Source organism: Chamaea fasciata, unplaced genomic scaffold (assembly GCF_029207755.1).
Source record: "Chamaea fasciata isolate MVZ Bird 193981 ecotype frontalis unplaced genomic scaffold, bChaFas1.0.hap1 SCAF_14, whole genome shotgun sequence".
Lineage (NCBI taxonomy): Eukaryota > Metazoa > Chordata > Aves > Passeriformes > Sylviidae > Chamaea > Chamaea fasciata.
This window is the reverse complement of record NW_027094099.1, coordinates 11,297,613-11,322,297: the sequence shown is the minus strand read 5'-3', so window position 1 is coordinate 11,322,297 and position 24,685 is coordinate 11,297,613. Positions and strand designations below refer to the sequence as shown.

The 24,685-nt window shown below is 36.7% G+C and overlaps 1 protein-coding gene across 1 annotated transcript in view; it reads right to left on the bottom strand.

Annotated features, from left to right (window-relative positions):
* Positions 1–24,685, bottom strand: part of EFL1 (elongation factor like GTPase 1) — a 64,486-nt gene that overhangs the window by 37,973 nt on the left and 1,828 nt on the right. Inside the window, exons 5-15 of the mRNA XM_066196540.1 lie at positions 24,364–24,497; positions 23,628–23,765; positions 22,681–22,895; positions 20,757–20,880; positions 19,858–19,934; positions 19,590–19,726; positions 18,697–18,819; positions 17,204–17,303; positions 8,388–8,539; positions 7,473–7,651; positions 6,671–6,806 (exon numbers count right to left, since the gene is read on the bottom strand). Of these exons, the coding sequence (XP_066052637.1) occupies positions 6,671–6,806; positions 7,473–7,651; positions 8,388–8,539; positions 17,204–17,303; positions 18,697–18,819; positions 19,590–19,726; positions 19,858–19,934; positions 20,757–20,880; positions 22,681–22,895; positions 23,628–23,765; positions 24,364–24,497 (1,515 nt within the window). The remainder of the gene's footprint in view (positions 1–6,670; positions 6,807–7,472; positions 7,652–8,387; positions 8,540–17,203; positions 17,304–18,696; positions 18,820–19,589; positions 19,727–19,857; positions 19,935–20,756; positions 20,881–22,680; positions 22,896–23,627; positions 23,766–24,363; positions 24,498–24,685) is intronic.

The window sequence follows — 24,685 nt, the reverse complement described above, 5'->3', positions numbered from 1 at the left end:
CCTCTAGGCAATACAAATTTCTCAGCCTGCCATGCTGGAAGCACACACAGCAAAGAGCAGGAACTGCAAAGGGACTAAAACCACTATGGCAAAAATAGAGTTAAAGAAAATGGTTTCAGTTTCCAGCTCTGAAAGAGGCCAAACAACAGATTAAGCACTATGTCTTCAGCTCGAAGAAACAACTTGAACATATTTAATTTTTTCAACAATTTAACTATTAATAAAACACTAAGTGGGTAGGAAAAAAATATAAATACTATGGTGTCAGGTAAATGCAACAGAACATGGAGAATAAATGTCATTCAACAACAGAATCCATTCAATTATATACCTTTTCCTCAACAGTACTGCATTACAAAAAACAAGTTTAAAAGGCTATTTTTAGCCTTAAAAGGCTATTTTATAGACATTATATGATGGCAGTTAGAGATCAAAATTGTAAGTATTCCAAAACTGAAGACAAAGGTTTGAGTTTTCTTTGTTTCATTCAGTATTTTGGGCTAATTTCAGCAATATTCTGGAGGAAGACTGCCCTCCTGTGTTCACCGACCACAGCAGGCTGGGATGAGACAGCCCCTGCAGCTGGAATCACTTCAAGCTGGCGATTCTTTTTTTTTTTTTTTTTAAATAATCACATTACTGATTCAGAGAGTGAAATTAGCCCACCAAATGTTTGCACAGAAATGCAAGGCTGGTGAACAGCAGGCCTGTTCCTAGTGCTCTCACAGAAGGTGGTAATGCCTGCTAGTTGGCACCAGGCCTAGAAAGCCATTCTGGGCCTTTAAAATGGCATTGCTGCTTGCAGCTGCTCTTTGCTCTTAACAGAGGCTGCTTATTAAAAGCTCCTAAATTGTTCAATGAAGTCCTAAAGGAATAAAATGCTTGTTAGACACCTTGTAATGAGGTTAGCTGTACGCCTTCACACCAGCTCATCATGCTACTGCAAACTCCATGACACCTATCTTCAGAAAGGTACCAAAAGATCCAGAGGTACGAATCCATCATCACCCACATTTCCTGCGCCACACTCTTCCCATGTCAAGAATCCTGTCAGTGTTTTATAAATAATAAAAACGTGAAAGAACACCGTATGGGAAAAGTAGCATTTTAGAAATGGAAACACCAAGGTACACAGCAGTATGTCATGTAGGAAGTCTGACAGTGAGCTGGCAACAGGAGGGACTTCCAGATTTCTGCTCTAAACAACGTAATTTGGTACGTTAAAAAACAAAATGTTAATTTGGTAGAGCACTTGATATTCACATAGCTAACTGCATTTCAAAAAGTTCAGGAAATCATGTAGCCTCCTATGAGCCCTACACTAAAGCACTACAAATCTTGTGGCAAGGGAAAAGCTTTGCTTTTAACAGTATTCAACAAGACACAAAAAGCACTTCAATAGTTGTATAGGCAGCTCTAAGAAAAATCTAGGTTTTGAACACTAGCAAAAACAAGTCCATGGTTACGGTATTGTGGATAAAAAAGCAGCACACAGATCAATAATTCTGAACTCATATGTGCATGCACAACATGCCTTGAGACAAATTTTATTCCAATTAACGAAAATGTATCACTGAATGATCCTTCAATTATTCATTCAGGACAAACATGAAACTGAGCCAATTTTTTAAAAACCCCACAATTATTCACTTACACAAGTACCTAAACCAGTGTTTTCAAAAATGTATGCTGGTTTTTACACCAGCACCTGTTTACATTACTTAGAGATGGTAATCAATATCCAGTATGGGAATCCTAAAGCCTTCATCTGTGCATGATAAAAACAAACACTACCACTTTTCCCCAATTTCCTAAATACTTTTTTACACTACCTCCAACAACACTTTTTTTGGCAGAGAACAAAAACAGGCATTTTGTTTTCAATCACAGGACAGCAACAAGAAAAAAAAAAAAAGGGAGGGAGAAAAAAGGAAGCTATTATTCTGTGCATCTGGAAGGCATGCACTTGTTAAATCTTTACTTACGAGCCCAGATTACTTTTTCCTCACATATTGCCTCATGTTTTTTCCTTTGTCACTTCGAGGATCACTCAGTTCTTTTAATAGTCTTTAACCACAAGAATTTCCCAACAATTGTTACAAAGTGATGCTTTTCCTGTAATTGTACTTTTTCTTTGACTGGTTCAATCAAATAAATAAGTAAGTAAGTAAATGAATAAATAAATGTATTTATATACATAAAGGGAGAGAGATTTTTGCATGGGAACAAGCAAATCATCCATCCCATCTTCTTGCATTCCCCATAATTCAGACTTATTCATAGTTCAAAACACTTACTGGTGTGAGACAGTTTTAATTTAGACTAAATATTCTTAACATCAAAACAGAATTGAAATGATTTAAAACTTGCATATAACAAGCTCCTTTGTGGAGCTTTCAACACGGTTCCAATTTAAGTTATTGTTTTGCCTCCTTGCAAACAAGCAACATCTTTTTTCTTTCATGGAAAGACCTAGTAAGTGCTGCTTCCCCACAACCTTCATTAACAAAAAAATTAAAAAGAAATATTGTTTACGGTAGTGTTAATTCTTCTATTTGTGTACCTGCATTATCAGTCTCTACAGCTTGTTAAACAATACTTAACACTACTTAGCAAACAGAAGGTCTTACATACAACATCCAAACTAAATCAATTAATGTATTCTAACTGAAGCATTTCTAATTTCCCCCTTTAGAAGAGAAGCCAAACACTAGTAAGAAGAGCTATTATAATCAAATTAAAGACCAATGGATTTCACACTACAGCCAGGGTTCACCTCCTGTCAAGCACACCACCTCTGCAGGCGTCACCACGGCAGCAAGAACCTCCAGTGTCACTGATATTCCCAAGGGAAGTGTCCCAGCAAGAACCTAAGCTACTAAACACTCACTAAAATAAAGAAGCTAAAACCTCTGGATAGCCAGATGATTGTCTACATCAAGAGCTCCTTTCTCTGTTATATTTTTGATGTAGGAAAGAAGGAGCATGGGACAGTTAGAGCAGCCTCCTATTTGCACAGATGATATTATGGAACCCAAGGCAAGTGTTGATTTTAGTGTCACTAAGAACAAAGATCAGCCAAGCAGGCTTTGGAACATAACATCTAAGTACCATTTCTTTCCTAAAAGTTCCAGAGGGACAGTATTGTCAAAACAGCACGTATTGTGTCCAAGGTCTATGATACTGGCCTTTCCAATAGGTATTCAGGCAGTTTTCTAAAAAGGGAGCACTGAGATGTCCTGGAATCAAAAATCAATTATTCTGAGATAGGGATTTGGATGGCACACATAATTGTCACAGTTAATGTGTACAGAGTACTCCTATATTTGGAATTTAAGCATGGTTCTGGTACACCAGGTTAGAATTTACAGAGCAGAACACTGTTTCTGTTAAGATAACAAAGCCTCAGCCCAAGTGAAGTTGGTACAGAAGCTGGTATGGCCCTGAAGTCAGGACCGAGCGACACAGAGACAGCCAGCACTGCAATCAGGAGATGCAGGTGGACCACTGGCAAGAGCAGGGTCTCACTCCCAGAGGTCTCAGAGCTGATGCCATGGAGAGGTTTGAATTCAGCAGCTGCACACCTCGGAAAGGCATGTGATGTGACAGAGGAAAAGAAGCCACACCTGAAACAGTGCACCAAGGCACATGATTGATTTTTGGACCAGTACTTCAACACTTTTCCCAATTAAGCCTGAAGATACCTTCATGGCCCATTCCAATGACTATCATGTTTTTCATTCAGCAGTTTCAACAAGCGCCATCAGGAAGCCGAGGGCACATGCCTAATCTAGTATAACCTTATCTGCTGCTCCAGTAACTGGATTGTCCTCCTGCAAGGTCTCTGTTCATTCAAAGGAACACAAAGCACACCCTTGCAGTGCCAGTTAAAAAGTAAAATATCCTCTCTGCTGGCACAGGACATCTCTCAGAGCTGCTAATGGGGAAAAAGGTGACAAATTAAAAGACGAAGAGTAAGAGAGTCCTCAGAGGGCACTTTGTTCACATACTCCCCTTTTAGTTCTCACAGAAAAGAACAGTCCTTCTAAATTACAGATTCTGCAAACTGGGTGCATTTGTCTAAGACAAGGATTTTATTATTTTCATACAATAGTCTGACAAATAATTTTTGAAAGAAGATTCATAACAAAGACTTTATTACCCTTGGTCCCCAAGAACTTTTTGTTTTCAATCATATTTCAGCTCCTACTCAAGGCCTACAAAAATGCACAGTAGTCACAAATTTGCAAAGAAAAATTCTGAATTAGAAACAGCTATATGGAAGGGCCTCTATTTTGTATTTGCCATATTACTTGAAAATGACATACTGCTTAAAGCTTTTTGACAAATACTTTTGGCAAAACAGCCCAGCTGCAAACTTGCAACACAAATTAACCAATGCAAAACATTTTCTCTCTCCTAACTTCCAGGAACTCAAAACAATACCAGAAAATAACTTCCCAAACTTCCCAGAATGGTTACACATATTGCACAAGGACAAAATAGGTCTTTCCAGCTCGATGGTTCTTGACTTCTCTTCGTCACAGCTTTGCAGTTCACACACACTATGCTTCACTGCCCTTTCTGCTTGGGGTCTTTTGCAATCTCAGATTTTCATCAATTAAAAGGAAATTAGTATTTTAAGGAAATATTAATTGAGCAGAAGGAATAAGAGATTAAATCTTCCCATCTTCAGTAAAAAACCTGTGTACCAAGCTGTGTCTTTGATCACTAAACCTTTGCATAAGTCAGTATAAAGGATAAAAAGGCTGCTTACTTGGACCAAGCAGATCCTTCCTTGTAAAAAAAAAAATAAATAATAATAAAAAACCCCCAAACCTCATGAAAAAAATGTGATAGAATCTATATCATGAGTCTTAAAGTGGAAATAGGCAGTCATGATTAACTGTGTATTCCTTATGGCAATAACTTAATTATACAGAGTGAAACCACAGAGCTTTCAGAAAAGCTTCCTTAATTTACTGGATAATCCACAAGCAATTTCCTTATATGGCTGGAGAGAAATCACTGCTGTGTGCACTAAAGCAGGAAGACAAATGGCCTTACAAACAGAAATCACTGTTGCTAACTGGAATAATCAAAGTCTTGCATCACCCTTGTTACACATTCCTTTCATAAAAATGCACTGCATTTTCTTCTGAGTGTGATAAATCATCGTCAAATCATTACACTACTTACTGAATTTATGTAAATCAACAGTGCAGCCTTTCAGGAAAACGGGAGAAACAAAAGAAAGGCATTTAGGATTTTTAGTCTAAAAAAAAATCTTTAAAATTACATTAGATGTAAAAACCCAACATACAGACTTGAGCTTATCTGCTTCAGGTAAAAATGAAGACCTGCTTTGTGTGATCACTTTACAATGATGTGATGACAAAAGATGAAATAGCAAACCCAGTCTGGCTAAGATTGACTGTGAATTCTGATCTTAAAATTCTAATGAATTCTTCCAAATATGACCATTTAGAACTCTTATTATTCAAGTAAACTGCTTTTCTTTATGGAAAATTAAGACCCCACTGAAGAGCAGCCTTCAGCACTAAACTACCAACAAATTCTGGTAGAATTTGATGGTTACAAAAACCTTTCTTAAAACTTGGTCCAACTCTTAATGCTGAAGACATAAAAAAATCCTCACAGTGTATGTTTTCTCTGCTGGGGGCAGCTCCAGGAGTATTTATTGTTTGCTATGCACTTGAAAGACCACATTCTTTCATTTTTACTGCAAAGTGTTTTGGGATGGGCTTCTCTATTTTTTCCCCAACTCTTAATCATTTTTTGAAGTAAACAGACGATACACTTAATATATGTTCACACACTCACACAGTTATACATACACACTCTCACAGTTACACACACACACACTCAGGCACACCCACCATTTTCATACTGCAAATGGTCAACTACAATCAGACTACAGTTAAGATGCAATTCAGAATTTTAAAATCTCAAGCTTCCAAATAAAAGTAATTCAGCTGCTTATATTCTGAATGCTAGGCCCACGATAAAACAAAGCAAGGTTGGCTGCCTAAATTTAAAAATTTCAACCCTTACAGAGTACACCTATTTTTCATTTACTACGTATATACACCATAAATTTCTAAAATCAGGCAGTACTCATTTTAAACCAAAGCAGCTCAGAATCCTGCACAAAAGAGCATAACTCAATGAATAGGTTGACTTTTACAACTTTGTCCATGGAAAAAGTGAAAAAATTGCCACAGCCATAAAAGAAGTAATTTTTGCACCAGGGTTCAACAGACCAATAAATAAAGCTACACTCATCCACATCAGTAGAAAAGTCACACTAAAGAATTTCCACTATTGGGAAAATATTATAAATAATCCTTGCAATCTATGAAATATGAGAATTTACTACTGCCTTCGGCAATTCCTGGCAGCAATGCTTACCTGGCAATCATCCAACCTGAAGATAACAAGGCTAATGTAATCCCTACTTTTCTCCTATTCAAAGTGTACAGAAATCCCAATTTAATTAGACTGCCTCCCTTTTTTGCACATACAACATGCTTAAAAATATTCATGGATTTCAGTTTTCTTACTTATTAATCACATCAAACCAATGTCAGTGTATTTTGGACAACATAACGACTCAGGCTCTAGAAAATTAAATCCTAGTTCTTCTTACCCAGAACATTTCCTGCAGGTACTTCCTCAAGGTCTTCAAGCTCTCTTCCCATGAGTAAGTAGAGGTTCTCCAAAGTGCAGCATGTCATATGAGGGATTGCTGGCAGATCATCTGTGGCAGAGCACTGGGCTGACAGCTACAAAGAGCACAAAACCAGCATTTGTATATTTTTCACTTAGCTCTGACAAAAACTTCTTCCACAGAACTTCTTTGCATTCCAAAGTGAAAAAATACAATCTAAAGCATTTTCATCTCAAACCTTAGATGTTAGAAACCAACATACACTCCCAAAAATCCAGACTAGAAGCAAATACATGAATGTTACCAAGAAGATAAAAAATAATGCTTTCTTTGGCAAATTTGAGGTGTGTACTCTTTCTACCTCGCTTTTCATTATCAATGAAAAAACAAATGTTTTGAAGTAAATTTAAAAGTAATGAACTTCTTTGATCAGAATCTCAAAGCATTTAACACCAGTTTTTCCCAATACTATTGCACACTTTCTGTTCCCCAAATAATTGCTTTTTCCTTCACTTTTTTTTTTTAACAAGCTATACACATACTGGATTTATGGTTAGTTAATAAAACACTGTACTTAAAACTATTTTGGAAATGTTATGGTTTATAATGAATTTACAGACACAATCAGGTATTAGCACAGTTACCTACATTACTTCGATATTTTTTGGAATTATTCACTTCAACTTTTTATCTCTCTTGAGGGAGACACATGGAAGAAGTTAAGTCATCAATGTTTCAAAAGAATTCCAAGTTATTGCAACAGTTCACAGCCACCTCTTACCTTATGCAAAGACTCAGTAGGATCATATTTTGGTCCTAAAACAAAGATTTTTTGCCCTTTTTTCACCACGCCACTGAACACTCTGGCAAAAGCAATGAAATACTCCTTGTTGTCTGCTTCCTGTTTCACTGCCTTTGAGGTCATGCTGTCTTCTTGGCCACTGAGCTGTTGCTCTTCACCTAACCGGTCAGAAAAAATATATTAAGCATAAATCACTTTCTGTCTCATCATCTGGAGGAAATAAAACAATTATATATTATATTGTCACATGTGGCAAATCACAGAATTGTTCCAGTTAAAACAGACCTTTAAGATCCTGAAGTCCAACCCAGAACTGCTAAGTCCACCACAAACCCATGTTCTTGAGTGTAACATGTTTTAAATATCCCCAGGGACAGTGACTCAATGACTTCCCTGGGCAGCCTCGTCTAATGCTTTATAATTCTGGTCAAGAAATTCTTCCTCTAAACCTTCACTGGCAGAACCTGAGGACATTTGCTCTTGTCCTATCACTTGTTACTTGGGAGAAAAGACCAATCCCCACAACTGTTACCCACAATCCAGTCCTGTTGTTCACACCCTGCTTTTGTACCAATTTTGGCTGTTCGGTATTGAAAGTCACTCACTTTTTAGTAGAGCATCTCCTAGAAGCATCATCCCCTTTCAATAACTCTAAGTACCAAGACGGAGCACCTTCTCAGGCCAAGGAACATCTATCTATGGCACTATTTCACCATTTATGAACTGTCAGCTTTCTTTCAAATCCCTCCTCACCCTTCGTTCAGTTCCATGGATTGCACTTTGGACTGGCACGTGGATGATTCACAATGTGGATTTGTACAGTGCCCCTTGGCAATGCCAAGACACTACTATTAAACATTTTCCTAGACAAACAGGTATTAAGGTACCACACACCTTTGGTATCACCAGCATTCCCAGATACTTCAGGTGAATTTTCACTTGGGGGCTTTTCTGACAGCTCCTTCCCTTGACTTGCTGCCAATTTTTCTGCATGCCTTCGTTTGGCAAGTTCACGCCGATGAGCAATTTCTTCTTGAGTTAATGGCCTACATTGTATTTTAAAACATCAGTATGTGGTAATGTCATTTATTTTAAAATAAATTAAATAACAGTAACTAGAATACTATATTTGACATAAGTAAAAACTCATGCAGAATGCCTTTTGTTCGCCAATACTATAACTTTAAGTCAGCTAAAATTAGCAAACTTTTCCTCTACCATATTTAGACTTTCATTTTTCTTCCAAGTACACAGAGATCAAATACTGTCATTTTTAATTACTTGTGTTATCTTTATTACTTTAAGAAAATCTTTACAGCAAGTGCTCAAATGCAGGGAAAAGCCTTTGCTTGTTAAAGCTCCCTTTCATAAAGTGAGTAAGCTCATTAAGGCAGAAGATTTAAAACTGACAACAACAACAAAAAAATAATTTTAATAGTCTGATGCACCCATCTATTCACTGGTACACCCTGTCCTAAAGCAAAGTGCTTCAAAGTATGATTCAGAGCAATAAATAATAAAAGATAAAGAATATTAGCAACATTCTTATGCAAGGCCATATAAAGGGACTTGGTTTGTCAATGCAAGCGTTTTGAACAGCAATGAGATATTCATTACACATATGTGAAATCTTTCAGCATTGCCCAAAATTGTCCATTTGATTTTTAAATCTGGCCCTAAATAAATATACAGTATATGATGTTGTCTTCTAATTTAATGATTTTAAAGACAGAAAATAAATTCAGATACTAGTCATCTTCTCTTTTCAGTTATTATTCTGTTTCCATTAATTTCCCATGTAAATGAGGGGAACCTAATCATTACCGATACTTCTATGAATAATCAATTCTGTTTACTAATTTCAGGATCAACAAATTCCCAAGTAATGTGCTGTTATGTGCCTACATTAAAAATAATCTTTAGTGCTGTAACTTGAAAGGAGAAGAAATAATTATGTAGACATAATTTTTTTAACAGAGAACCAGAATGCTTTCAATGTTGTTTTTGTCTCTTTTTTTGCACTGGGAGCTATGGACATATAAAATGCTTTCCAGCATTAATAAATTTCTAAAATAATAACCAATGTATATTTTATTTTATATTAGTATGCTTAACAAAATTCTAGCTCCAGAGAAGGAACAGAAATCTTTCTATGATAAAACATGCATTTCTACAACACAACTGGACAAACTAATCACCAAGCCTTAGACCTTGACTTCAGCTGAAGAAGGTGAGCATAATCCCACAGCAAAACCTCACCTACACGGTTTGTCCTGCATTTGCTCACATGATGGATACAAAACCCACAGTACTCAGTGTTAAGATGGTCTAGGATTTTTTCAATCAACTGCATCAAGCACACAGCATTAAAACAAAAAGTGCCTCATTAGTAGTTTTAGCTTGTTAAGTAGCCTTAGACAAGTCACTTCCTCTCTTCAACCTCCACACTCACAAACACAGGTCAAGATTTCCTGAACAGCAACAGCAGTAATGAATACTAAGAGGAAGAAAACCACAGGAAGCACTACAGCAGTAGAGTAATTTTTGTTTACAGAAGAACCATATAAATACGGTCTCTACCAAAAAAAAGCACAAAAAATGGACTCTCTTTGCCATATCAACTATTGCACACTTTGAAAGAGGGAAAAAACTCTGTTAATCACAGGTCAAAGGTTTCATGTGCCGTCCGTAGAAAGAGTTACTGGACACCTACTCTGCTATTTACTGGATTAATTAGGGACAGGAAGTCTTGAACAGATTAGACGGCTGAGACCAACTCACTGCCAGTAAGATTTTTATTTATATCGTAATCAGGATGGTTTTCTGCATGTAACACCTTCTGCAGAGACTTAATTTTAAAAAATTAGACACTTCATTAATCAAAATTCTTCATAGAACTTGAAGAAATCACTTGGAACAGTTGCTTATCTTGAACCCAAATGTTCAATTTGAGAGAGTAAGAAAATTATACGTAAGTTAAAAATCTCTCTAAAAATTACCTAAGAGAGGCCCCCAGGATAAAATGTCAGAATTTGAAGCACAGACTTTCAGAACTCAGAATCTGGGACAGACACACTGCATGCTATAGAAAAGGAGAATGCAAGACAAAATCACCACTTCAAACTTCTTAGCAACTTAGGGTTTTGTTTTGTTTTAAAGGAAAAAACTGTCTCTTAAGCAGTCATGACAGAATTAAGAATATGTATCTCTAAAATTTCAAATACTGTGGTATTTCTGCTTGGCTTGTTTATTTTACTGCTAAAGAGAGTGAGGCTTAACAATACAAAATGCAAAGCAGATGGTGGAGAAGAAAACTTTCTGGGTTGTTTTTTTTCCTGAAGACAGCTGGTCAAAGTTATTTAAAGGTTTGGAATGTCAGAAAAATTTCTAGAGGAAATAGATTGATAGGGAAAGTACAGATCAGACTGCCAAGGGTGTCATAAACACAGTCTATATATGATGGCATAGTATACATACAGGGACTATGTATGCATTCCAATACATCTGATTGCCCAAAAATATTTTTCATTTTTGTAAATAATCCTGAGAGTAAAAGAAGTTTCTTTGCTTTTTTCCACTTTATATGGTATTTTTCAAAGTATCAGTATATTTAGGTGTCAAATAGCCCTAAGCACAAATACTAAAAGTATCTTAAGATTCTGAATGCACTGGTCTAAGTTGCAATATATATAAACACACTTAATAATATTATAATTTTGATTAAAAAGCAGATTGAGTGTAGGCGGGACTTTAACTAGCAGGTATAACCTCAACTTTCATCCTGGTTTCTGCCACCATCAATTTCTATACAATTCGTCGCTCTCAGCAGCATCATTAGAAACTACAAAAAGATAATGTTGTCAAATAAATCCTTATATAGAGTTGTAACACAATCAAGCAGAACACAGAACAAGATTAATGCACATAAGACACTGGATCTGCAACAAAACCAGTTTCAAATTATACCCTGATTTATTCAATTTCTCAAGTTAGCAAAACCAATCAGAAGTAAAATCAATTTTGAACAAAAGCTGCCCACACCAAAAGAAAGGTTGTTTTTTCTTCCTATTCTTCTTCTTCTTCTTCCCCCTTCCTCTTTTTTTCTCCATTAAAAAGGAAAAACAGCCTCATAATATTGGCAGAAAAAAAAATGGATACATGCAGTCACACAAAAACCAGCAAATAAAAATTCTGTAGCAGAAAGAGAGATTCCCTGACTCCAGAGAAATGCTACAGCACCCAGATGCTGGAACCTGGCACAAATAATGGAGCTGGCACAGAAGGGTGACCACATCATTACCAATTCATCTTAAACTCGAACATGTGGTAAACAAATGCTATGGAAATAATAATATGGGAAAGGGTAAAACACACATGCTCCTGACAGTTAATAGATTGCTGATTAAAGGCATTAGATTTCAGGTAATGTAAGCAAGCTCCTGCTGACTACTTCTATGATTCCCACATTCCCCCAGGATAATACATTTAGTTCAAACTGAATGACAACAAACTTCCTCATGCAATCAATCCTCTGAACATGACAGCTTTTCTACTCTTTCACATTATCAAAGACAGACTCCAATCCAAAGCAGTTCAAAAATTCAGAGTGAATAATCAGAACAAAACTGCCAAAGATAAATTTGTCTTTGATTGTTGAAGTGTTGTGTTTATGTTTTTAACCTCCAGACCATTTTAAAAAGGAAACACCACAGTCAAAACATCAACTGATTTCCAAAAGACTAATAGTACTGCCAACAAATGTCTGTGATGCAGCCCTCATGCCATGAACAATGGTTTTCAAACTCTGAAAATGCTTTCTCTCCATATATCTTTTTCCAGTAAAAACTGCATGAGCTCATGGACAGATGTTTAACTTCACAAGGTGTGGATGGAGTAATTTCTGATAACATCTTTAAATCCATGTAATTTATACAGAATCCTATTCATGACTTTGCTCTACAGAATTAAGTTCTAGTGAAACCATTGGCTGCTGCTCTGCTCACCTGGCACTCAAAGAATCCTGTCAACATCCCTAAGGACAGCTTGGTCAAGTGCAGTTTGCTACATTTCAGCACAGTATTCGTCCAGTGGTCTCCCTAATCCTTTAAAAGCTCATTAATTTCTGGATTGAACTATTTAAGGTCTGGAGAACAATTCCCATTCACAAACTAATGTACACCTACTAAGATCATTTACTATCAATTCTACTGCAATGAGACTGGTACACAATTCACAGTAGAAATAAATGTGTTAACGCAAAAGGAACAACTGAAAATTATCCAAATCACAACATACATAAAATTTTACATGAGAGTCTTAAAGGACTCTTTCAACAGGGAATACTCAATTGTTTGTATTACATTACATAGCAGTTATCATTCATTCTGAGACAGGTAATGAAATAAGGTATCAATCCCAAGCTGTCACACTCTGCCTGGAAAAACACTCCAGACTGATAGAGCAATCTCTGATTTATCTCACATGCTGAATGTGCAAAAAAGAAAAAAGAAACCTGAAACATAACTGTTCCACAATGTTACAAGCTTTACTCACCTAAGCTCACCGTTACACAAACCATAGTATGTCCAGAGATTCAAATTTCAACCATTACTCTCTATGTCTTTCTTGGATCAGTTGCCAAGGTCCTAGTCAGATTCAAATGTATACTATTACTGAAATCTATTTCATGATACCCATAACAGGTGTTAATTTTTGAAAAGCATTTATTAGTTATGCAACTGGATACCAAATGCAGATGCAAACCTGTAAATCTGACAGCCCATTCAGATGATGCATGCCCTATTCATTTCTAATGCACAAACTACAATTTAGAACAAACTGCTAATGAAAATAGAAGATGGATTCCGATCACACTGAAGCCACTGCAAGTCATATTGCCTTACACACAGAAATTAATTTACTCGCAAGAAGATAGTAATTTCTTACAGAGCTTGGAGCTTTATACAGGTTCTCATTTTGATCATTGTCATTTCAGCTGAAGAACTATCAAAAATCAGAGGGTTTTTTTCCCAATACACTTTTTATAAAACATTAGAAAGAAAACAAATGAAGCACACTACAGTCTGTTTAACACATGCTAACAAGCTGTAGCACAAAAGAACAAAACAGCTATCACCTTAATTTCATGCAGAATTGTATGGGGAAGTGTCTATTTCAGGGTGACACATAAGAAAAAAAACAGTCTTGATTTCAAGCTGACTGAGGAGAAAGAACAACCGTTCATATTATCTGGAGGAAAATACTAGAGGTATTATAGGTTTTATACTCCTCAGGCAATAATGAAACATAATTTTAGTGCACTATCTTATCTGTTCAATAGGTTTTATTACCACTGGAAAGTAGAAATAGAATTTCTTCAGTACACTTTATTTATTTATTCCGGATTTTAAGATGGACTTGAGGTAACATGAAGGGTTTGCTTCCTATTGCTCACATGGCATTACATGACTGCCAGATTTACACATAAAGCTTTACTAAGTAAATGATTTCATCAGAACAAACATATGATATTCAGTTTATATTTTAACATTTTACATTAAATACCCCGAGGAATTAGTTGGAAGCAAGAGCAATTAACTACTAAATATTTCTCTTTTACACTGAGTTATATAAAGACAGAATTCTGAATCTCAAGAAAAGCAAACTTGTACATTTATATACCCTGTACCTAAATGCCAGGCTTGGCTTTGATTTCTTACCAATACTCAAGCATTCTGTCTTAGACTAGGGTTCAGTGTCACACACCAGTAGAAACGAGAGAAAGAAACAGCACATGCTGAATGAACACCTTATATTGCACACAAATTCCTCAGAATAAATAACAACAAGCACCATCAAATAACCATTACATAAAGCAAGTGGAGGAGAGGCCCTAAGCTGTTCATCTTCTCTACCCAACTAACAATTTATATTTTTGCCTGACTTGGTGGGAATTAGCAAATATTTACAGAAGATCATACAGAAGAAACTGGAAGACAAAACACTTGAAATTCTCATTTCTTTACAAAATCTGGTACAGACTAATGATGTAGTGGTACCATACAAAAAGTCAATTTTCAAATCTTTGCAAGGGAAGGTAAATACAAGCTGACAACCTGCTTTAACTTGACAATGAACAATTTTTCCACGTATTCTGCTATTTAAACACTTACAGCAAAATTGTACCAGCTTTAGTATAGAATCTATTAATTCTAAAGTGACCTTCAAGGAGAATATTAGTTGCCAACAGCAATCTCAAAGGAGGTTGTTTTAATTAAAAATCCATCCTTTGTTATAATTTACTGTACACCCCGGACTTAGAAGAGCTTTTTCCTTTTCCCAACTTATGCTTAGTAAGTATTACAAGCAGATGGCAGAAATAAGGCAAACTATTAAAAATGACAAAGTCAGTTTGAATCTTCTAACAAAGTTATGGAAAGGTAACCTTACCCAGTAGTACCTCACAAAAAGAAAAAAGATACCAGCACAGATCTACACTTTCTCCCTCTGGAAGCAGAAGACAAGTCTTGCAACAAAAAAACCCAAAAAACCAAAACCAAAACAATCTGGAGAAAACTCTTAGATTTTTTCACAGGCTTTAACAAGTTTAAAATCAGACCCTCCCCACTCCCAAGGGATGCAAATAACCTTAGGTCGGTCCAGCAGTCAAACATCAAGATGCCCAAGAGGACAGTTATGGCTCCCCAAAATTAACATGAAACACACAACATGGTTAATGCTCTTCAACAGGAAAACATGAAACAATTGGTAACAGACATAGTGTAGATATTCCCTGTTTCTCTCCATGTTCAGACATTCTTATGGAGCACCCTCACAGAATGCCACCTTAAATACTGGATCTCACATGCTGCACTCAGCCATCACTCAATTCTGACAAGCACAATCTTCACTGAGTAATTGTAAATAGCACACAATGACCAATACAATTAAAATATGCTCAAGAACTCCAGGCACACAATGCTGTGTTTTTAAAACACTTGGATTTGTTTCACGGAGATTGCTTTCCTATATTAGAACTAACCTCCTTTTCCAATTTCCTCAAGAACTGCTTACCTGGAGAATCTTAACAAATCCAGCATTGAGAAATACACATTCAGCCATTTAGCTCTATTGCTGTTTTTCAATTAATGGAAGCCAGCTGTCACTTCAAAACAAATCTTAGATGTTACCCAATCAGCAAAAATCATACACTAATAATGACCAATTCTCTCAAAGAAAAACACACATGATTTAATTTCAATGTTAGCTAATTAGTAACTAATTGAATTATTTCATACAAAGGCCAGCATGAGATACTTTTCACATTAACTATAGAGCAGGACACTAAAATTTTCAATGCACCGAATAAACAGGAAAAAAAGGAAAGTAACTACAATACTGAAAATTTCTGTGTCTGGCGTATTTAAAAGCCACCTTTGCTCCTATTTCATGTACTCATCACCTCAAAGACTCATGATTCTCCCAACAAATGAAAAACCAGGTCATTATCAGTTACAGAACAGCCAAAAAGTGATGGCTTCTCTGCCAGCTGGAGTCCATCCCCAGGAAAGGAGACAAAGCAGGAATGGCGCTGCCGTGCCACACCTGAGCCAGAGCTCCTCTTTTAGAGACACTTCAGGGCAGCACTCGAAGCAAAACTGCACCATCTAGTGTCTGCTCAGCCCATGCACACAGTGCATCCTTTCCCTCAGTGCCAACAGGGCAAAGAAGATTCTGGTGGAAGATTTGCAGTAGATAACCTTGGTAAGGAAAAAATTGAAATAAATCTAGCAAGTGTGAGAAAAAGCTAACGTAGTAGTAAAGTTTTCAAATGTTACTACAGTAGCAGAACTGAGTTTTGCACAAACATTAAACAGTCTAATTTAGCAGGAAAATTATCATTTTCTATATTCCTTAGCTGTACAATGTGACAAATCACAAAGTGACAATCCCCCCAAAATGTAAAATGGCCAGTTAACATCATTTTGCCTATTGAAAATGGTCCAGAGTCTTGGAGAGATGAAAGGTTAAGATGAACCTCATTCTTGTAAACTCATCAGAAAAGTACATTTCTTCTGCAGAAAAAGCTGGTGGTTAAAGTAGTACACTTAAGTGTGCCAGGAAAATGAGAACTAGAAGAACTTACTCCTCAAAGAAAATAGGATGGCTATTAAAAAACAAAAGGCTGTAACAAAAAAATCTTCCAAACCTTCCAGAAAAAAATCTCTGGAAGTGCATTAATGCCCTTCAGATTACTATAAAAAGTCAGTCAAGATTTGGACTACTTTAATCAACCCATTTTATTGTGCTGTTACAATGGACAGGATAATCACTGAGCTGCTATGCCCAGTTTGATGGGAAGCGTCCCTTGGTACAAACACAAGTTGCTCTGATCATGCCTTGCTGGAAAACCAAGGAAGTTTTACAACCCCATCATTTCCACCAGACATCCTGAAACTGCTTACACTGCATGCATTAGGATGATACCTCTGGGCAACAGTACTATTCTCTAACAGATCTGCTGTATCTTCTAAAACTACTATGATTAAGCAAATCACACCCTGAACTTATTTCAGAAAACCTTTCCTGCATTTCAAGAATTCACTAATTTTCTCAGGTCTAAAACAACTTACCCATGCCTTCAACGTAATTTTTATTTTCCCCAGAAGTAACTGACACAGATCAGAAAGTAAAATGTTGCATTTTCTTACCTTGGTTTATTCTGTGGCAATGCCTTTGCATCAACAGGAAACATTTTGGAAACAAAGACAATAACTGGGGCTGTTTCTTCACTACTGCATTTCATAAAAGCTGAAAAAAGCATAGATGGAAGTTATTTTCACATTTTTCCCCAAAATTATGGACAAAGCTATGACTTTACATTAATTTTGTAGGCATTACTGTTTATTTCCAGTTTCAATATGTTAAGGACAAACCAACAGGAAAAAGTAGAAAAATTCTCTGACCTAATCATTTGATAACACTGCCTGTATCTTAAAGTGTGTTTCGCAGTAAAATCAGCAAGACTTCAAAAATAGAACCCTTGATTAAAAAGTATATATACCCTAATTAAACAACTTGAGTTTACAGGCTGATTTAGAACACAATGGAAACCAGAGAGCAGCACAGGATTACAACTGAACACTATTCAGTACCTCAGAGTATTCTCCTGCCTTTCAAACTAAAGGAGGAAGTCCTGCAAATGCTTACAAAATCTTAACAACTTCACTGCAAGAACAGATATTCCACAAAAGATGAAAGATTTGCACGAAATTCATTTGATACGTAAGAAATTCCCATAAAACTTTTTTTATCCAATTTGAAACACATGAAATTCAAACCAGACAATACCATTTCAAACTTCTAACATAGAAACTGAATCATCTTCTCCTACACTTCTCCCTTTTACGTGAAATATGAAAAGACCACAGAGCTAAGGTAAACAAAAGCACAAGACTACTACTAAAAATTAGCAAAATACTCACTAAATGTGGAAGTCCACTACTTGTTCATAAACAAGAAGAGTAAGATTCAAGTTTACAGAGGCAAATTTCTTCCAATTAACTTACACTAATACAGTGTTGAATACTGTCTGGAGAATACCATGTTTTTAATTGCTCAATAAAGGATGAAAAGCCAGTTTTGTTACCCCTGGGAAAGAATTTCTAACAGCCTGTCAATTTGATGTTCACATCTCATTTTTAATTGACATTTGAGATCTCATCCTCTTAGATTTCTTGAAGCTCTCCTCCAAATACTGTGCTATGATTAATAGTTAATTACTAAAAGCTAATCAATACACTTGCAAAAATTAAATCCAAATTCAAACCACCGCTGGCTAAAAATTAATGATTTTAATACCCAAGTTAGCAAAATATTCAATTCTCAATTACATAACCACTTCTACTGTTGAGAACTAAAAACAAGTATTAACCTTGTATTCTTTAGAACTCCCAGTGTCAGAGTCATGGATTTTACATCACATGCAGCTTCAGTTGTCTAAAACCCAGAATATATAGGATGGAAGAAAAATGCATGGCCGTAAAATCATGACATGTCAATGACAAACATCAACAAAGTTACTGGTAGTGGAATATTTATAAATTTACATACAGATTACCACACATCTTACAATTCAAAGACAAACAAAACCACCAGGACCACCACCATTAACCTTCCTGTTAATGGGAGAACACCTACTCACCACTTTTCAGCTCCCGAGTTTCTGATGGCAAAGAATCAAATGTTCTTGCTCCAACACACATCAGCTTTTCCACCCTCTCTGCTGTGATGTCCAGAGGACTGGGAATCTTATTACACACCATGGCTAAAACACACTGTTAAGGATACATATTTGTATTTTCTTACTGAATGCAACCAACACTAATGCTTCTTTAATTGAGCCCCCGGCACCAACTGCCAGCAGCAGCAGATCCCAAAACCAGCTGTTGTCACAGTACATTCAGCTCCCTCTCAGGTCAGCAAGAGTTTTTTGCCATTTAGGGGGGGTGGCCCACCCTAAGTGCAGCTGGGAAGCTAAAAACAGCACAACTGGTGCAAGATTTACAAAAGTCATTAGTATTTATACATCAATAATTTGTGCACATCTACCATAATATGAGCTATATATCATATTATAAACAATGGGGACAGCTGACAAACAACAAAGGCTGATTTTGAATGAAGAAATTTTATGCCTGCAACATAACACCAGACATCTACAGAACTCCATGGACAGAAGACCGATAATACTATTATAAACAGGAGATCCATTTCTACTTCAGGACAACCACTAAAACTTGAACATAAAACTACATAATTAAGGTGTATTGTCACATTACCTCCAGTTTTTTTCCTAAAAATAGGATGTGCAAAACTACAAAGTTGGCAGAAAAAATAATAAAAATAACAGTAGATACGTAATTTGTAATGTTATAAGCAAGAAGATAGGTCCAGCTAGCTTAGGCACAGACATGGAAAAAAAAAAAAAAAACCAAAACCAAATTATAGCAAATCACACACTGAAATATGTGAGCACACTCTGAAGTCTGAGAACGGCCAGGAGAAAAAAAAAAATCATATCTTTTTTAAGGATACAGAGGACTGCATCAGATATTGGCAGCCACTGGCTACAAATGGCATTTAGTTGAACTTTTGGGTCTGCATGCCGTGACTCTCGGGCACCAATTCTCAATCCCAAAGAGGTGACTATCTTTTCAATTTTCTCTTTGTCTCTGTAAGGAAAATAATAAATTAAAAATCCACAGAAGCAATATATAAGCAGCATCTATTATTTTTAAGTCTTTAAAAAAATCACCAAAGCACATGGAAAGAGATGCCATGAAAACGTTATAGATGCCCTCACCTTTTCATAACAGCCTCATACAGACTCCAAATGTTGTCCAGCACCAGCTGCACAAACAAAGGTTTCTTTCCTTTTGACTGGTAGAAGATAAAAACAGCTCATTACCACCAATTCCTCATTTTTTCAACAGGCTTAAGACTGCACTTTTCATTAGGAACATGTAAAACCTTTATTCAAAATCAAGGAGTCTGTCTTATAAGAATGGTATAAGGCACAAAATAAACATGAAATTTAAAAGTGGAGGATAAGGGTTTCAAGTTCAGAAAAAGAACCTGATAAATATGGCACATGACTACCTTGAGCCTGCTTATCACCCCTTTAACAACTGTTAATCATCACCTATGTAAACAGCAAAAAATCACGACTACATGAAAATAGGGAAACTACTCTCTCTTCCCTTAACTTTTAATTTTGGAAATGCCTAATGCTAGAGAAGTGTAGTTTTCAGACCAGGGCTTCAGTACAGCATTAAATGGAAATTCCCTGCAGCAAAAAAAGTTTTTTTAAAATCTTAAATGCCAAGATAAATGTGAATATCCTAACCATCAACTGTGGAAGAGCTCTTCACAGAGGAGAGAGACCCACCCACTACTCTTGTTTCTACACTGGTAATCTTTCTTTCATCTTGTGTTTCACTTGATGCTGAAACCTTGAAGCTGCAATGTCCCTCAGTGCACAGTCAGATGAGACTCCCCCATGCAGCACTTGAATTGTCAATTTTGGAATGTTCTATGCTCCAAGAGTTGTTGCAAGACTGTCCTGTGACTTTGTACCTCCAGTAACACCGAGTCAACAGGCACTGAGATCAAGTTTCAGAATACACTACAAGGAATAGAATTATATATATAAAAAAAAAAAACACCTCCAAAATCAGGTTATATTTTTGACACGCTCCATACCTGATCACCTTTCATTATCTTCTTTGCTTTTGTATTTAGATAATAATCTCCCCATAATGTCTTCAGAAGTACTGCAGGCTTGATTCCGATTTTTTGGCTGTACAGTTTGGCAAAATGTTCAATTCTAAAACCAAAGAAGACATGATGGAAGTGTAATGTTTTTCACAACAACAGCTTATGTGAAAATCACACAAAAATCTCAAAACCTTGTTTTGCTCCCACTTTTTCAATTGTCTTCACTTTAGTTCACATTGTTTAACATTTACACCTGCAAAAATATTGAGTCATAACAGATCAAAAACATTACAAGTCTTTCAAAGGATTTGCTTGTTTCAAGTCAGTTTCAAGGCTTTACTGGAAGTAAACATTTGTGTACTATCCCCTCATCAAAAGCTCAAAAGCATAACACAAACCTTATAAATACATTAGTGATGACTCTCAAACATTCTTTGAAGGACATGCCATGACACATTTAACTATGGCCTGGGAGCAGAAAAGAAGATGTTAAAAACCAAGCATTCTTTTGAGTCACACTTGAGCCATCAGATGGTGGTAATTATTTTTAATGAACCACTTGAATAATGAGTAAACCCAAGAAAATTATATAAAACTGTAATGCCATAACTGTGTTGTAAAGCAAATTGTGTTGCTCAGCAGCCCCCATGAGTTAACAAAAGCAGCCTGCTTAGGCCCAGAGAGGGAGTCCTGAACATGCCATGGCTTCCTTTGCTGAAAACGTCCATTGAGCAGTAAGAGAAAATATTTCCCCGTATTTGCTCCCTGTGCATGCAAAAAAATACACACACTGCAACAATCCTGTTTACAGAACAGAGCTATTTGATATCTTTTCTCTGAAATTCATAATTCTTGAGTTTTTACACAGCTAAAAAAAGGACCTCTCCATGTCAGCAACACGTAAGCTGTGAGTTCTCAACTAAGCCCAAAGAGGTTTATTTTTCAGAAACCACCTAAGCCCTCAATTCAGGGAGAACTTTCAAGATTCTTGTTCCAGCAGCTCCTCCATATATATTAATGGCATTTTTCAACAGTTGAGGATTATGAGAAAAGTGTATGTATCCACCACATGGGATGAGGCTGGCACTGCCTAGTAAGTACAATTTTTTCTGCTAACACCTTCAGGAAAAGAACCCACAACCAAGTAAGAGCAGTCAAGACTTTCCACAATTAAGAAAAAGCTACACTGATTCATATTTCAGCATGCAGTACTGTAGCTGGCAGTCCAGAAGAACCTCTTGAAAGTAATTTAAAAAATGTTATTTTTTTCCCCCCTCTATTATATGATTTTTCAGAGCTAGGGCCTGACAGTTCATCAGAAGAAACAAAACAGTCTTGAAAGACAATTAAACTAAAATAGCCCATTTTATTTTCCCTTCCCTCTGAAGGGACAAGAACTGTTTGCGTTGGACAACAAACCACGCATGGCACCTGATTTACAGTCTGACTTTGATTTAAAAACCCTGGAGATGATTTTCTTTAAGGGCTCTGCAGTACTCAAGACATTCCCTGTGTCACCACCCAGCGTATCCCTGTAATTACAATTCCAGGATGAAGACAACGCCTCCACCTCGTGGCCAGTGACCAGAACACGGGCACTCCTCACACGCCTGCTGCCCTCCAAACCAAACTGTGAACCCTGAACCAGCTCCTCCTGCCTGGCTGCAGCTTCTGGCCTTGCCTGCTACGGTCTATCCAACAGCAGCAAGTAAGAAAATACTGTTTACCAGGCTAGGCTGGACCCTACCGTGGACTCAGGGATCCCTGTCACTCAGGTAATTTATACATGGCTGCACATCACAGAAAAATCTAACAGACACCTTTAGAAATATGACACAACTGAAATACCTTAAGATTAATGGCAGCAATCAATTTAAAAAAAAAGTCAGTAATTAAATCTTAAACTTACCCAAAACCCCAGCCATCAATTGCACTGGCAAACACCACATTTCCATGTTCTGGTGAAAAATAGAGATGTGAATCATCAGTGTCTTCCAATCCAGTACTCCAGTCATAAATTTGATCTCCTGGCGATGTATCTGAAACACTTGCACTTTCTGTTTCTTTCTCAGCTCTTTCTTCTAACACTTTGGAGGTAAAAAGTGTTCCAGTGACTGCATTGATCTAGAGAAGGATATGTAAGAACACCCTCAGATTCATTTACTCTTTCACAACCTTTGCAATTAAAATTTCATTCTCCCACCCTCAAAAACATAAAAAGACAAGTTTTGTTAACAAGGTAGCATGCCTGTGATTCATTGGCAATTAAAACACACCTAATTCCACACATTTGAAAACCACAGGAGTTCATGAGACTGACATTTTGACATAAACACCATGCAGTTTCCAAGTCAAAGTCAGCCACACCAGGACTGAATCAGATAGAGTAACGTTTGAAACACACTTTGTCTCTCACAACAAGGAATAGAGAAATAGGAACTTGTTTCTGCCAACAAAGCAAACAACAAAGGGCAAAGGGAAACCAGGCAGATAAATGCTCCCAAGTGAACTCGGGGGGGAAAAGTCTGAGAGCAATTCAAAGCAAGATTCAAAAGATGAAAGAACTTCATTCCTATATAAACCAGTCAGTATCAGGAACAATCTAACATTTGTCTGCCTCCAGTAAGTTTAAGCAATTTAACAGAAGAAGAAAACATTCAGCACATTACTTCTAAAAATGAAGACTTTCCTGATGACCTGTTAAGAGGCATTTATCCTCTTTTCTCCATCACAGGCATTCTGAAGGAACGTCAAAACCAATCAGGAATAAGATGCACCTCAATGTCAAAAATCAGACTGGATGTAACATGGTGCCAACAAAATCTGCAGTGTGAAATGACACCCCAGCACGAATACCTGTTCTAAGATATTCTTAAGGTGCAAATAAGCTTCCTGAGGGGTAAGCTTCAGCTCCACAATCAAGCGGTCGATTTTGTTGATCACCAGGACCGGACGGATGTTTTCCAGCCACGCCTGCCGCAGGACTGCCTGGGTCTGAGAAAGAAAGAGTTTGAAAAAAAAAAAATTACAGAAAGCCTGATAGCACCAAAAAGACAGAACATTTAAAAAAAAAAAATCTAATTCTAAAATTTAATAAACATATAGTAAAGGACAGGCTGACACTCAAACCAGAAATTTGACTCCCACGGTGTACAGTGTTAGTTATTGAAGAATTCTGCAGAATGGTGGGATTCCATGGCAAAAATACCCATAATAACAAAAACCAAACTATTTAGAAAAGTAAGCCATGAAAAAAGCAACCTCATTATTTTGTGTATTCTTTTCCAAACCCTGAAAGCCCACATAAATATATGAAATTATTTCCCTTAAGACTTCTCTCTATCAAAATATTTCATTACCTTAAAACTGGCATACCCGCTGTTTCAACCCTGCATCTCTATACCCATTCACCAGCACTGTTCAGTTTTCCAGCACAACTATGATTTTTACTACTCACTTTCATACCTCAACTGCATTGTCATCCATTAAAAGTATCGTAAAACTTCTTAGACAGCTCGTCTTTTATTTCTATATAACCCACTTCAGACCTTGCCTACTCCCCTCTTTCTCTACTTAATACACTTTATTTCACCTGTGGACAGACTCCTTCAACAGCATCCACCACTATGATGCAACCATCACAGAGTCGGACAGCAGTAGATACTTCTGAAGAAAAATCCACGTGCCCTGGGGAGTCTATTAAATTAATCAGATACTCCTGATCACCTAGGATCAAACAATAAATTAATACTTCAGAACAGTTTTCAAAGATATTTCTTCCAGCCACCCAGTTATACTGCTTCAGCTATTATTTTTTAATGTCCTGACACTAACTACACTACAAAAATCCTTACAGCACAGTGTAACGGGTACCTCAACAAAGTAGTACTAAAGACTGTACTAAAACCTGGGGT